The 14,862-nt window shown below is 35.9% G+C and overlaps 1 protein-coding gene across 1 annotated transcript in view; it reads left to right on the forward strand.

Moving 5' to 3' along the window:
- Nucleotides 1–14,862, forward strand: part of PRKAR2A (protein kinase cAMP-dependent type II regulatory subunit alpha) — a 69,330-nt gene that overhangs the window by 21,026 nt on the left and 33,442 nt on the right. The window contains exon 2 of the mRNA XM_052775951.1: nucleotides 4,744–4,779. Within this exon, the coding sequence (XP_052631911.1) occupies nucleotides 4,744–4,779 (36 nt within the window). The remainder of the gene's footprint in view (nucleotides 1–4,743; nucleotides 4,780–14,862) is intronic.

Consider the following 14,862-nt stretch of genomic DNA (forward strand, 5'->3'; position numbering starts at 1 on the left):
ATTTCAAGCTTTAGCATCCTCTGTAACTGTACAATGCTTATGAGTAGTATAGAGAAATAATTTACACTATTATGGTAGTAGTGTAACATTTAAAAAGCTTGCTAGTGTTTTTTGCCAGTCACTTTTCAGTACACTGACAAAGAAAGGATCTCACGCACTGTAGGAAAAGCATTCTTTTAGTTCTGATTTGTAAAGTTGGAGAGCAATTTCACTGTCACTTGTTTGGCTTAAATACTTTAATTGTTGGTTTGGTTTTGAAAGCAGGGGTAAAAAAAGGTAATATCTGTGTCCTTTTTCTTTTCTGTACTTTTTCACCTATGGGGCTGAGTCAGAACTCTTGTAAGTCAAGCATGGTGAGCCAAAATCCAGCATCAGATATTTCAAAGAAAATCTCAGTGCCAAAGCAAACTGAAGAATATTGGAGAAATTCCTGGTTTTTCACTTTTGGAAAGTATTTTAAAAGTAATAACAAAATCTGTATTAAAAAAAAAAAAATCTGTTTGAGGTCAGTGGTTCCCAGCATTATCGCATACCAGTCTCTGTTTCTGAAATTTATATCCCTAATTTTTCAAGTGAGAAAACCAAATTGAATGGAGCCACTAACAAGTGGTAGTATAGCTGCATGGCAGTAGTGCTGTTTGATGTAAGGTATACTTGTGAATTTAACTAATGGAATGTACAGTACTGATTTATTGCAAATGATTCAAATAATTCTTATTAAACAAATGGAATGACATACCTCTACTTTGAGGAAGAAAGGTTGTGCAGTCTTTTATTAGTGACTATGTATGTGACTAATTTTTGCAAAGTTAGCTGATTGAAGATATTGTAAAATATTTTTGAAATTGGGAAGCTGAGCACCTTTACAGCATTGTTTCTTCTTTGAGTGTTTATGATATATATGTGGGATTCATATATATATATATATATATGAATGAATGCCCACTATTTTGTTTTTTTTATTTTTTTCCTCTTTTTTCCCCCATGCAGGACAAGGAGAATGATGAGTGAGGTTAAGTGATACTGACATAAAGCTGATAACTACTTATTTAATAAGTATTTGATTTTAAACTAGAGAACAGACTGGTTCTAGAAACTGCAATTGTAAATAAAAAAGAATCCTACAGCCAGAAACCTGTAATTTTTTCAAACTGAAACAGCCCCTGTTAAGTGTTCCTATCTAGTGCTTAATTCAGTCTGTGCCTCAGGATGGTATGGAGAATACACACATGTTCAGCAGACATTTCTGACTTTTCTTGAACGATGGAGGAGGATCGCTGTTCTGAGTCAGTTCTGGCAAAACTGTGGAATGCACAGCTTGGTCTGCCTTTCCACTGCTGGTGTCACTTGCCTTTGGCTGCCAGGGAGGAAATTGAGCTGTTTTGATCTCTTCTGGTACAATGGTTTAGTACACCTCAGTTTTTGTTGTGTTTACCCAATTACTGAGTCTTGGCTCCCATAAGCCAAGTAAAAGCAGGGACTGTGCCAAAGGTATGAGACATTTTGAACCTGAATGTTGCTGCATCCGAGGTTTTGACATAATGGAGAGTTTGCAATGCAATCATCTTGCAGCAAAATCTTTTAATCTCATTATAATTTCTGCAATTAATGTATAACTGGCCTGAGACATGGCCCATTGGTGTGCAGGAGGGAAATTCTAAATGTAGGTACAAAAAAAAAAAAAGAATTGTTTCCTGTTTCAAAGCAGCAATTTCTTTTTATTGTTGAAGATACCAGCTCTACTGAGTGGTACCAGGTTGGTGTGCTGGATTCAGTGTATTCCTGTTACAGTGTAGGCAGAGGTGTGCTCTAATGGCTGTGCTGGTGTAAGAGGTTACTATTACTGTGTCCGTCTCTTGCTTTAAATTAGATGCCCTTTAGTGTTCAGTCTAGGAAATAGAGTATTATTCCCTTCCACCCCATCTAATTTTTTGGAATCTGTCCACATACTTATCTGGGTGTATGTGGGACCTTCAGGAGTTGTTCTCTCAGCTGTCCTTGATGCCAGGCTTTTCTCTGTGTACTTCAAATGACAAAACACAAGGATGCCATAGGAGTGGATATACTGTCTGTGCAATGCTGAAAATAGTCATAAACAAAGAGAGCTTTTCATTGGTAAGCCAGAACAAAAGAAAATGCTTATCTTCTGCAGTAAGAAATGTCAGATTTTACCTCTTTAGCATAAAAATAGTCATCTTCTGACAACATATAAAAGTGAACCTGAAATTTTGTACGTGTTAAAACTGTCACTGGTGTAAGGAAAGCAAACTATCATTTTAATCTTAAAAGCTTTGTGAGGCAGAATAATAGTGCTGTCTTAACTGTCCTTAAAAGGTTATGTTTTTCTCATTTTTAACACTGTGGAAAACATGATGCTGTTTTGATGACACTGAACCCTGCTATGGGATAAAATAACCAGGATTCTAAAAGAAGACATAGTCTTTGAAATGTGGATTTTTTTTTCTATGGTACCCAAAGTATGTCAGAGTTTCCTGTAGTATATTAATTCTGTTCAAAGATGTTAAAATGTTACTCTTAAACATGAGTAAGAAATGGGTGTAGTAGTTAAAAGGTGGAGAAGAAAGTCTGCATGGTTCAGTTCCTGAAATAAAATCATGTATTTACTTATGGGGTTGATTAGAAGTATCTGAATCCATATATGAGAGTAGTTAAACATTTAATTGAAACTGTAATGACCTAGATGAGGTGCTTTTACTGCAAACTTATAAAATTATGTTTTGAATTTAGTATTTCTCTTGTAATCACTTTGTAGCAGGAACTGAACTAATTGGTTTTCATCCTGTTGTTCTTCAATATCTTAGAACTTGTAGGCATCTGTCTGTGTCTCTAGTTAAGAAAGTAGTGAGTTTCCCTGTTTCTTAAGGTCCAAATTTCTCGCCAACTTTGAGTAGTTACTCAGTTAAACTAGCTCAATAAACTAGAGATAAGAATGAATGTACTGTTGCAGGGTAGATTAATGTCTAGAGCAGTATTCTGTCACCCCTGCTGGCCACAGGCAGGCCCATGTGAAAAAGTTAAAAACAGGGCAAAATGTATGAACATTTTCAGTTCAGAGAGTTGTATGAGTTTAATAAACCAGAACAGATCTCTGTTCCAAATGCCTGTCTTCCCTTAAGGTGATATAAACTTCTTGCATCCATGGTGTCCTTTGACAAGTGAAATATATGCTGCCCTTATTTGCAGGAAGGGTTGCTGCTGTCAAAAAGTGCTTAAAGATTTGAAAATAAAGTTTCTTGAATTCCCAGGTTTATCATTCAGTGGTTTTGAACCTCTTCAAGCTTGATGTATGAAACACTGCGTCAATGTTATTTTTATAAGGATTATGCTCTGTTATAGAAGTTTAGGTATCGATCTAAATTGCAAAATAGAAAATAATCTTGCTTTTAATACTTAGCTTCTTGTTAAGCTGAGCATTGTCTCCTTGTTGATAGATTTGGCTGAAAACTATGGATTTAGCCTGATTATTTCCCCCCCCAACCTCTTCTTTATTCTGATTTCCTTTATCATTACAAAAGAATACACAGTAATAACTCTGATATATATATTTTTTTTTCCTGGTATTATTCTCAGCTATGTGTTTTAATACAGACACGGTGGTTGTAAACATGTCAGAAGAACCTGAGTTCTTGTGTATTTGCTTAGGAAAGCATTGTTCTTCATCTTCTGGTGGTGCTGAGATACTCAAAAGTTTCTAACTTGTAAGAAATTATGGGATTATTAAGATTTTGTTAGCACGTGTTTAATAAATCTGGCTCTGTGATGCACATGCTTTAATGTGGTATAAAGGCTCACCTGATTCTTAAATGTTTAAAGAATGGAATAGAAAGGTCACTGGTTGTTTCGGGGAAAAAATGTAATTATCAGTTGAGGGGAAGAGGAATGGGAAAGCATGGAGCATTCAGAATAAAATTACTTCGGTTGTTAGTGGTGAAGGGGAACATGGTGTTTTGGTGGTGGTCTGGGTGAAGTTTTACAGGTTGATTGCTTTTTGTGTTGAGACTGCAGCAACTCACAAAGACAGTAACTTGGTTACAGTGAAAGGGGGAAAGAATACTAAAGGTTGGTTTAATGTCAAAATGAATGTGAATAGTGAGTGTCAGGAAGTTCATCCCAACAAATTAGAGACAAAGTTCAAATACCTTGTCTACCTAACAGCATGAACAAAGCAGCAATGAAACAATGGATCCTCCATCTCAGAATTTAAATGTGTGCCCTTATGGAAGATAGCCTTGGTCAAGGACAGATGACGAGTTAGTATGGGAGCACTGCCTGAACAGTTACATGGCTTGTGTTGTGTAGGAGTATAGAACGGTTTAGCTATTAAGTTCCATCAGCTTTTGATCTGTGTTAAGTAGGTATAGCTAACTTAAAGTGCTTGAATGTTTTGTAATAATGCTAAGTAAAGTGGTCTGGGAATTGATGATAGGTTAAGATTGGGTAACCTCTGTACAGGTATATTTTTTTCAGAATTGGGTAAAAAAACCCCAAAACTGCTTACCCTCCACCTTAGCGTGTAATGGCCTTTTGGAATATGAAGTTTTAACTTTGCGTAAAGACTTATTGGCTGGCAAGTAAGTGGAGGAAAGCTTTATATTGAAGCTTTTTTTAAAAAAGAGATTTGTATGGGATTTGTGTCATAAAAATATCATGATTATTTAAAATGATGACTTTGAATTGGTAATAATAAATAGCATTTGTAATTTTGATTTTTTTATTTTGCAGCTCCAGTTGTTAACCGATACAACAGGAGAGTATCAGGTATGATTTCCTTTTAAGAATTTAATGTTTCTGAAAAAGTTTTGAAATCTGTATTTGACTAAAGGAATTACATTAAAAATGACTTTACTCTTCATCACTGCCTTATTTCTCATACTTCTAGCAGTATTTTTATTTGAAATAATGAGAATTGTTTCTTAATTCACTGTAGAAACCAATGGGCAATACATTGAGAGCAGTTTAGAAAACAGTTCTGTGGGTGATCACAGACTGTTGAAGCAACTTCAGCAGTAGTAATGATTCTGTCCAGAAAAACTTCCCAGAACTTTTATGCAACATAATAATTATGGCAAAGGCTTGCTCTGTAGTGAATTGAAAAAGTGGCAGCTTCTTTCTGCTGGAACACATCTCCTAATCTTCCATGTTGCGAAGAAGTTTATCTCTGGTTAGAATACAGAAATATGGGGGGTGGGGAGTGTCCCCTGTTTGTTTTAGCCCCTTGCTTGTGCAACTGATATTTAAAGTTGTTGGAAATGTGTCTATTCACTTGTTCTGGAGATGCAGATTATACTTTTTTGTTTGTTTGTTTTCTATCTTAACCAATATTAAATGCTTTAATGAGTAGCTTTTATTCCCAACAAATTCTTTTTGAACAGTATCACGTCAACAAAATGTTATGTGTAGATGAGAAGGTATTGTATTATTTTTTCATTCGAGGTGCAGTGTGGATTGCTTTGCATATGTTACTTTTTTTTTCTTCTAATATTTAATTGCAGCATTTAGCTGGTCTAGAAAGTCATTATGGTTCTGGTTTGAAAAATGTCTTTATAAAAATGCCAGTGTGTTCAGTGTGTTCTCTCTAGTTTTCAGTTCAAGTCTACTCAGGTTGTAACTTTTGTATATGACCTCACACGTTCTTTGGTATGATAGTTATGGTGGGGCATTGTTGATAGTATGGTATTTGTGGTATATAAATATAAAGGAGATAAATACATGTTTAATTTTATGTGCAAAATGTCCTTATACCCATGCAGTTCAGTTGCTTTACTACTAGTTGCTTGGGTATGATTAAGGGTATGACTGTGTATTTATGCCACTGCATATAAGTAATTGTGAGTATAATGAGAACTCTTAAAAATTGACTGTGCTGGTAGTTTTAGTATGTTATTACATGAGAAATTTAGGCAAGACAAAACTGTATCTTGAATAACGGAGTTTGATAGTAAATATTGGAAGCCATACATTGTAGAGTATCTTAATCTGGAGAGTCCCAAGACATTTTCATTTCTCTGCTAATTAAAGTAGTCCATCCTGCAACCTTCTGATGGAGTAAAATCTTACAAATGAGAAGTGGCTACATCTCAGATTTAAGTTTAAATAAAGGCTGCTTCCCGAAGTTAGAAAGTTGAGCCTTAATCAGAGGGTAGTTGTAATCTTCTTGAATCTTCAATACTGAAATATAGTATTGGTACTGAGCTACTCTTAGTTAAAAAACAGGTTCCTTCATTGAAGGGGTCTAAAGGTTAATATGAACAACTAAACAGCAAATGTAAAATTGAATTGCTGACTTACGCAATTGGATTAAGGAGGACTGTTTAGATGCTTAATAACACTGCTGCTCCAAGAAGAGCTAGAATAATTCAGAGTGTACAGTACATGTTAGAATTGTCATGGAGACAAACGTTAATAGAATATGTACGTTTTACTACTGTGTGTTAAATACTTTTCACAATTTAAAAGAAAAACTTTTTCCTCCACTTTCTCTATATATACACCCTGTACAGGTCGTGATCACTGTGGGATTTGTTAAAATGCGGAGGAGATGTAAACAGCATCCATGCATATACAAGGAGACCCCATTTTCTTTCTCTTGGCAGGAGAAGCACAGAAACCTACTGGTTTGGGGTGGTGGGGATTTGTTTGGTGGTTGGTTTTTTTGCACTGTGTACCTGCTGTGTCTGTCAAGAAGTTACCCAAACAGGAAGGAGACTGGCAGGGTTCTTGTAGGTTATTGAACTCAGCCCCCTGCTATCATAGCCAAGCACATTTTATAATTCCTTGCATAAAATGAGTGACTGATTTGTTGGTTTTGGTGCTCTGAATTTGATTTTATTTCCTTGTTAGATGTGTTAGGTTTTAAGAAACTCTTCGTTCTGCAATTTTTACAAGATTTCTTTTTTTAATAAACCAACAAATAACAACAAATAACAAATCAACATTGCATTATGGATTACTCAGTGTACTATCTAAATATATCTGGTTTTAACTAATGAAGTAAAGCAGAACAAACCATGGAGAAGAAAAGCTGACACACAATTTTTTTATAATTGCATTTTGTGTATTCTTTTCTGGTCTTCTGTTCAGAAGAACTCTCTGCTAGTCTGTGTTGAACCTTGTCAGTCCTACCAGCGATTGTCGTGTTTCCAGTGCACTGTACATTTGTAAGGGGGGTAAAGAGCAGAGCTAAATTATTTGCTGGTATCAGGATTTACATGCACAAAATTGTAGATTTACAGTACTCTGGCCGAACAAATAGGAGAAGAATTTCAAAACTAACATTGGACATATTGAAGAAAAGACTTAAAATTCAAGCAAGAATTTTTTTTTTCTTTTATGCATTTGGCAGCCTAGGGAATTATGGCATTGTTCTCATTGTTCAGTAGGTCAAGAATGAAAGTTAGAAAAAATGCAATTCTAATTAAAGGAAAAGATGACAAAGTAATTGTCTACATTATACATACAGTTTAGGACAGGCTAATAATTGTTCTGGTAAACAATTCAACTAGATATATATTCTTGGAGACTTAACAATTGTTTATGACCCTTTCTTACACATAGCAGTTACAGAATCTCTTTTAAATTGCTTTATTCATGTCCTTAATATTACATTTGGAGTGTTTACTCCTGGTCAGTTGTGATTAGCTGCCTGAAGATAACAGCACGACCATGATTCCCTTGGCGGACTAATGCAAATTCTAAGGATGCATAAAGCCATAGAAAAAACCTGTTGTAATGATTACTGAATTTTCATTTAGGTGTTTATTTTTAGTTATGAAACATCTAAACCTGGGGCTCTTGACTGTACTGGCAAATATTGTTTTAATGATTGTAAGTATTTGGTTGTCATTCTTTAAGACTTACTCAAAATACGAGTCTTCTGATACATGGCGAGAATTGGTCAGGAAGTTTATTTTTGCATTTTTTTAAAACTTCGAGCAAATTAGTTTGCTTCTAGCTTATGCTGTACCTCAGTAAAATACTTAAAGAAATCAGGATTTAAGAAAACTGCTTGACAAATAGCAATCTATTACAAAGGTCAAGCTGACCTTGTACATTAAAATGTATCTTGTTTATATTCTTTTTGTCCAAAAGAGGAATGAATTTTATTCTACATTTCTCAAATCATTGACTGAAAGTGATGATACTGCTTTCATATCCCCTAAGTGATAGTAGCACATTCTCACATACTGCTGCTTTCTCACCCTGTAGTACTGAGAACATGGGGTTTCATTCTGCTTGCTTGTGCTCCCCATTTCTGCAACATTTGCTACTTACTCGTCTCCTAGGCTGATGTGTTGCTTGAGGGGGAGGGATAGTGTTGGCTTGCTTGGCATTAAACTCTTCCAAGCGATTCAACAGCTATAAAGGCTCTGCAGGGAATCCCATTTGCTTCTTGACCAGAGAAACATGGTTTTGTGTGCTGGTCAGAGATTCAGCCAGCAAAGCAGGGGTCCGTGGGTGGGATACTGAGAAACTCCACAGACTGTGCAGGAGGATCATCCTGGAAAAGGGGGCCTTATCTAATCACGTTCACAGAATTATTTATAGAAGTGCAGAGTGGTAAAGTAGTGTTCTCATTAAGAGAAACAGCCTTTTCCAGGAAATGCTAGGAGGGAGAAAGATAAATGAGAGCTTGATGTTCCCCTAGAAATTTATCTAATAAATAGATTATTTGTGTGTAGCGTGTTTGGCCATGTAACATGTTGAGGTTCCTCAGTGTGCACACAAACCCCAAGCGGTGTGTTGGTCAGTTCTTATTTGTATACAAGCTGGTGGCTGGCGAAAATAGTCCTCTCTTTCCAAAATCATAAGCTATCCCTATGTAGAAACTAAAAAGAAAAAAAACAAACCAAAAAACCAAACCACCCACTGATTTTAAAATCTCCTAGCTATAGGATGCCATAGATTGTGGTGCCATGGGCAATTTCAGTGTCGATTACCCAGCAGAACGGTTGTCTTGCTGCTGCTTTAAGTTAATTAGCAATGGCTGAGCCTTCTGCTAGTGTAACTCATGTTGCGTGGCTTGCTGACTGACTCAGTCTGCCCAAGCTTGGTTTGAATGGCCTGAAAACCATACAGATTCCTTCCTCCCAAAACTTGGTCTGTGTTGAAATTCATACTTGCTTGATTATGTTTCTTGATCTTCCTCCAAGCATAGGGGCTCCTGACAAATGTTGTTAGTCGCTTTTCTGTAGTGAAAGAGACTGCAGAGAATACCAGTGAGTATCTCAGCCCTCGGTTAGTGACTACAGGGTGCAGGGAGGTGGGAGAAATAAGTGATACCTCCTTCCTGAAAGTAATAATATCAAAGCTATTTCAAAACTAGAGGGAAGAGAGTGTTGATATTTGTCCCACTATAACAACTGATATGTAACATTGAAGAGAATTTTTCTCTGATGAATGAATGAAAGTTAATTGTGGTTTTGGAAAGAAGAGTGTGACGCCTACTACAGTCTCACTTGGGCATAGTTTCTCCTCTTCTAGTTTTAGCATGTTTCAGAAAAGTAAAGGTTTTTGCTAGATTTATGTATTGCCATTTCTAGACAACTTTGATTCATTCCACAGAACACCCACTCTCCAGCAGACTTGCTGACTTCTTCATGGGATAGAAAAAAATCTGACAAAATATGACACCCATACCATACGCATGTGGCAGAAAGTTTTCATCTGTTTTCTCTAATTATTTCTGTTTATCTGAGTGACCTCGTATAATTTATCTCTTGCACGTTCCTGTACTCCCTCCTCAATCTTCTTTTGGCCTCTGTGGGATAGGAATGAGATTACAGTTTTCACATTCACCAACTATATAAGCAGAATAATTGAATTATATAATCTAGGGAAGGAATATATGATCGTTATTTCCCTAGTATTTTTATACCAGCAAAGTAACATGACTGTCATGTTTTTTAATATAAAAAGTAATCAAATGAACAAGACTTGCTTCAGTTAGTACCTTTGGTAGAGCAGCTTTCATCAGAGACTCAGTGAAGTGAGAAGGATCAAATCTGCTGTCCCTGCAATCAGGTGTTATCCCTCTCCTAAGATATGATTGCTGAATAAATGTTTACATATGTAGAGGATAATTTTGTTTGAATGTTACTGAATCCTGTCTTCCTGTGTATAGTTAACGTTAACATTGTTGGGGACAGTGACATTTAACACTGTCGGTGTCCCCAACAAATGTTGGGTTTGCAATCAGTATTTTTGATCTTTTGCTTCTCTCTAGCAATCTGACAGTATGGTTGGCTTTTTTTGATTTTTTTTTTGTTTGTTTTGTTTTAATCCATCTTCATATAACATTTTAACATGCTATTTTTAGAGGGTGTAGGTATAGAATTTTGTATTGAATAATGTTTAAATCGATGTGCCCTGACAGTTTCTGGCTTTTTCTTTCCTCATAAGATGAAATTCCGTAAGAGGCCTGTATGACCATTGGGTCTTCAAACTCACTGGTTCTTCTCCATTTTGACTATGGGGGACTTTTAACCTTGAACACTTCATTCTTCTGGCTCCTACCAAAGATGAGCAATCATCTCATGAAGTAGATATGTTGTTAAAGTCTGATATCTCTCTGGGCTTTCTAGTGAGATACAGCATTTTCTTCACACCCTGGCAAGTTGAGATGTCAGGATATGATAATATTATGCATAGTAAAATCTTTTTAGTAGCTTTTAGCCTTTTAAAATGACAGCTTTAAAAAAAACATCTTCTAAGAAAGCTTTTATATTAATTATTGCCATGCAACATGTTAGTGTTTGGTAAAGAATACTGTTTTGGAATCCTGTTAAATTAGGACATCTAAATCGTAGCAATGAAGCAAGAAGCAACACTTTTTTTGGGAGGTTGTTTTGAGTATTTTCTCTTGCAGGATACTATCTGCTACTTCAGTGATAAAATCTCATCACTTCAAATCATCAAGTGAGGAAGACTGAGTGACTGACTTTCTCTGTGCCATTCTCTTTGCTTTCAACTTACCAGACTGTGATTATCAGAGGATGACTTGAAAATCATGATCTGGTTTCTTCTTTTGCAGCTACTTTATGAATTTCTATATTAATTATTCACCGTTTTACAAAACTGATGGCATAATAACTTCTGCTGAAAGGTTTTCAGGAAGATGATAAATTGTAGGAGACTTTTGAGTTAAAAAATTCACACTTTTACTAATAGCACAAACAGCTTTTTGGTTTCAACAACCTGATGCTTCTATCATTTTTTGCTAGCCCTAATGATTGCAAAACTGATATCATAACTAGAGTGAAAACAATTCATTTTGAAAAATGTTGATATGAGCAAAAGCCAAGTGTGTGGGATGACAGATGAAAGTGGTGATAAATTGTGTGGGAGCTCTCCTGTAGGAAAGTGCCTGAATCATTATTCGTTAAACAAAAAAAACCCCACTTGTTTTCTCTGTTTGCAATATTGGGACTTACTTAAAAATTCTTGGCATGTAATTGGCATTCAATGAATAATGAAAAGCTTATTTTTGGAAATTAACAGTCGTGACTTCACAATTACTTGGATTTCACACTGTTGTGAATAATTCTGCTTTTAATTGCTAGATTTTTTTATGGCATAAAGAGAAATGCAACATTCAGTGAGCATCCTTATTTAAAACTTAAGTCAGTGCAATACCTGGTCAGACAAAATCTGATCCAATCCACTCTATGCAAATATAAGTGCTACAGTGGAGTAGAATTCATTCAGTTTTCCTCTTTTTTAATTTATTCGTTCTAAATAATTGTTCATGCTTATAGTGTTAGATAACGATTAGAAGTTGTTCATCAGAAGTCAAATATTTTAACTCAAATTAGTCCTTATTATTAATTGGGAGAATAAGGTATAGCTATGCATGTTTATTAAGCAATTAATGCAGTAAGGACCAGTTTTCAAAAGTAGTCAGGTGGCAAAAGGTGCAGGTGATTAACTTTCGTTAATTCTTTTACATTAAAGATCTCTAAAAAGCCTACATAAATGCTAGTCCATATCTTCAGATACATAAATACTTTGGAAAATATCAGCCTTCAGGTGATTTTTTTTTTTTTTTTAAATAAAATTTCGTTCTTTCACTTTTTGATGGGTTGGAATTTAATTTTTTTTTTTTTTGAGGCAAGATGGAAAAGAGGAGAACTGCTTCCCCCCCCCCCCCCCCCCTTTGTTTGGAACCCAAACTGTTTTTTTACATGTGAATTAAAGCCCAAATGAAAATATCTCCACATGGTTTGTTGTGCACAAAAAACTGAAAGCAAACACACTGGAGGAAATCTCAAAATGTATGTCACGATACAGGCTAAAAAGGCAGTTTTACACTTAGTGCAAAACATGGTGCTGTGATGTATATATGTGGAGTGACCTTGGGTGTTACATGTGCTTTGTGTTTTTCTTGTGAATAAATCAGGCAGCACTTTATCCCTTTTTCAATATAAAGTTTTACACAAAGTCGTAGATGTTATGTTCTTATACTGATCAATACACTCATGGAAAGTTTAGGTTGCTGTCACTTAAGATTAAATGTGAAATGGATTGAATAGTCAGTGTAGAACAGAAAAGTTTAAATGCACCTGATTTAAATATGAAAGGACATCCCAAGTATTTTCAGAAACTTCGCTCAGTCATTTTTAACACTAGAACACCTTGATGAGACTCTGTACTCCAAATAATGCAAAGCTTTAGTCAGCATGCTAAAAAAACTAGCTACAGGGAATATAATGGGTTTAAAGCAATCTCAGTTAGGAATTGCTGTGAGCACTTTTATAGTGCTCTCATTTAAAGAGAGACTTAAATCAAGGCTTGACTTTGGGAGATGGCTTCTGCATGGCTTGTGCATCGCTGCCTGAAGCACTTACCTGATTTGGATTAGTGTGTCTGAATGTATGTTTTTCCCATGTTTCCAAAATTTGGGAGAGGAAGGAGTGTAATCTTCTTAAACTCACTTATCTTCTGTAACAGAAAAACACAGAACTAAGTGGTTACAAATAAAGCACACAAGTTCTAACTGATGAAGTTCTGCCTAATATTAGTCTTTTGCCAGACTACTTCAGCCGTGGCTTTCCTGTAAACCAAATCCATTTGTTCAGTGAGCCACTAAAGTCGAGAGTTGACTCACCCTGAAGATGAGTTGCATCAAGTCAAACAGTTATGCCTTCCCCATTACTAGCAATTACTAGCAGTAGCTGCACAGAAGTGGGGGTAGCTGGTGGGTTTTTCTTCAAAGACAGTAGGTTTCACGTTCCCTGCTTTGCTTACGCGCCAGGACAGGAAGCAGTCATTTCAAAGCACAGGGACCTGGGTGCTTCCACATCATTGCTCTGCACACAATCTTTTTGTGTCAAAGCCATGCTGGTCTTGTATTTTTCCCTGTCGCTACAGGTAAATAGGCATTACTTGTTCCATGAGGGGTAATCTGATTTTTAATCTACTTGGACGTTCTCTAGAAATCTTAAAAAATCTTATTTAAGTTGCTGAACCATTAATTTCAGAAATGCCTTCTAACACTTTGACATCCTTCAGTTCTCTGTCAGGATAGATGTCAGAAAGATGTGGGTAATTTTTATTGCTAAATATCTGCTCTCCTCTAACACACAAATGCTTCAGTGCACTTTTCCCAAGATGCTCGTGGTTCTTTTAAAATATTATGCACCTTATTGCAGGTTTAGCAATTCATGTATCAGAACTGCAAGTAAAAAAAAAGAAAAAATGCCTTGGTCTGGAAACTGAAAGAGAATTTCTTATTTCTAGAATGGAAAAAACACCTTTTCTGTTTTATTCCTCAGCTAGAATATCTTTTGTATCTACTGTTTGCAACTAAAAGCCTCTAAGATAAATGCCTTTTTTTTGGAAGGTATGTATTTGAGCCATTCCTTGGAACTTGGGGTGTTTTGATGTAAATTGAATGTAAAATGAACATTCTCCATGCTGTTTTTAACTGAGGTAAAGTAGAGCTGTGTTTGTCAGGCACGTAAACATTATTGGTGCTTAATTTCTGGTTTTATCTGCCTTGCTTGTGTAACCATTTAGAAATGTGGTAAGATTTATGTGATGGGCAAGATTTATGTGATGGGCTAAAACAGAAGATCATTAAAGCAGAAGCCTTCCTTCTACAATTGTGAATATGGGTGCTCTGAAATAGTAGTAGCATCATGTTTTCCAGGAGACCTTTTTTTATGGATGACTATCTCATCGGTAAGGCTCTCTTAGAAGGCTTGAACAAGGTCAGCAGCATGTTTATCCATTTCAGTCTTCTGATTTCTTAACTTGCAAGAATAAAGCTTGCTTCATTTGAATTTCTCAGGCTGTACCACACAGAATAAAAAAGTCTAATTCTAAAATACCCTGCTGCCATTTTAAGATTTTTGTTTAAGTGTAGTGAAGGGAGTTGGAAACAGAAGTAGTAAATTGTAAATTACTGTTTAAGGTCAAAGGGGCAATATTTTGGACTTGGTTGTGACCATGTCAGAGCTGTGAAATCCTTTGATGCTGCCACATGGAAAGCTTTCTTATTTTTAATTAGTCCTCTACCATGATGGAAAGCTTTTTGTTGTTTTTATTTTTCACACAGACTCACCTCTTACTGCAAGCTCCAGAGCACACTAGTGTCTGATGGGATAGTGGGCTCTACTGTTACGAATAGAGACATGGAAGCCAAAAGTGCAAGAGCCCTAGTTGTGGCTTAGCAGATGATTTCTGTGAAATCAGGTAATCTTGTCCCTTGGCTTTTCCAGCAGTACAGGAGAGACACTACTTGCAGAGTGCTGTATTTTATCTACAGAGTGCTTTCATGACAAGTCCTCTGTAAATTGTAGGATATCATATTATCAATAATTAAATTGTAGGATATCATATTAT

The sequence above is a fragment of the Harpia harpyja genome, chromosome Z (genome assembly GCF_026419915.1).
Source record: "Harpia harpyja isolate bHarHar1 chromosome Z, bHarHar1 primary haplotype, whole genome shotgun sequence".
NCBI classification, from domain to species: Eukaryota; Metazoa; Chordata; class Aves; order Accipitriformes; family Accipitridae; genus Harpia; species Harpia harpyja.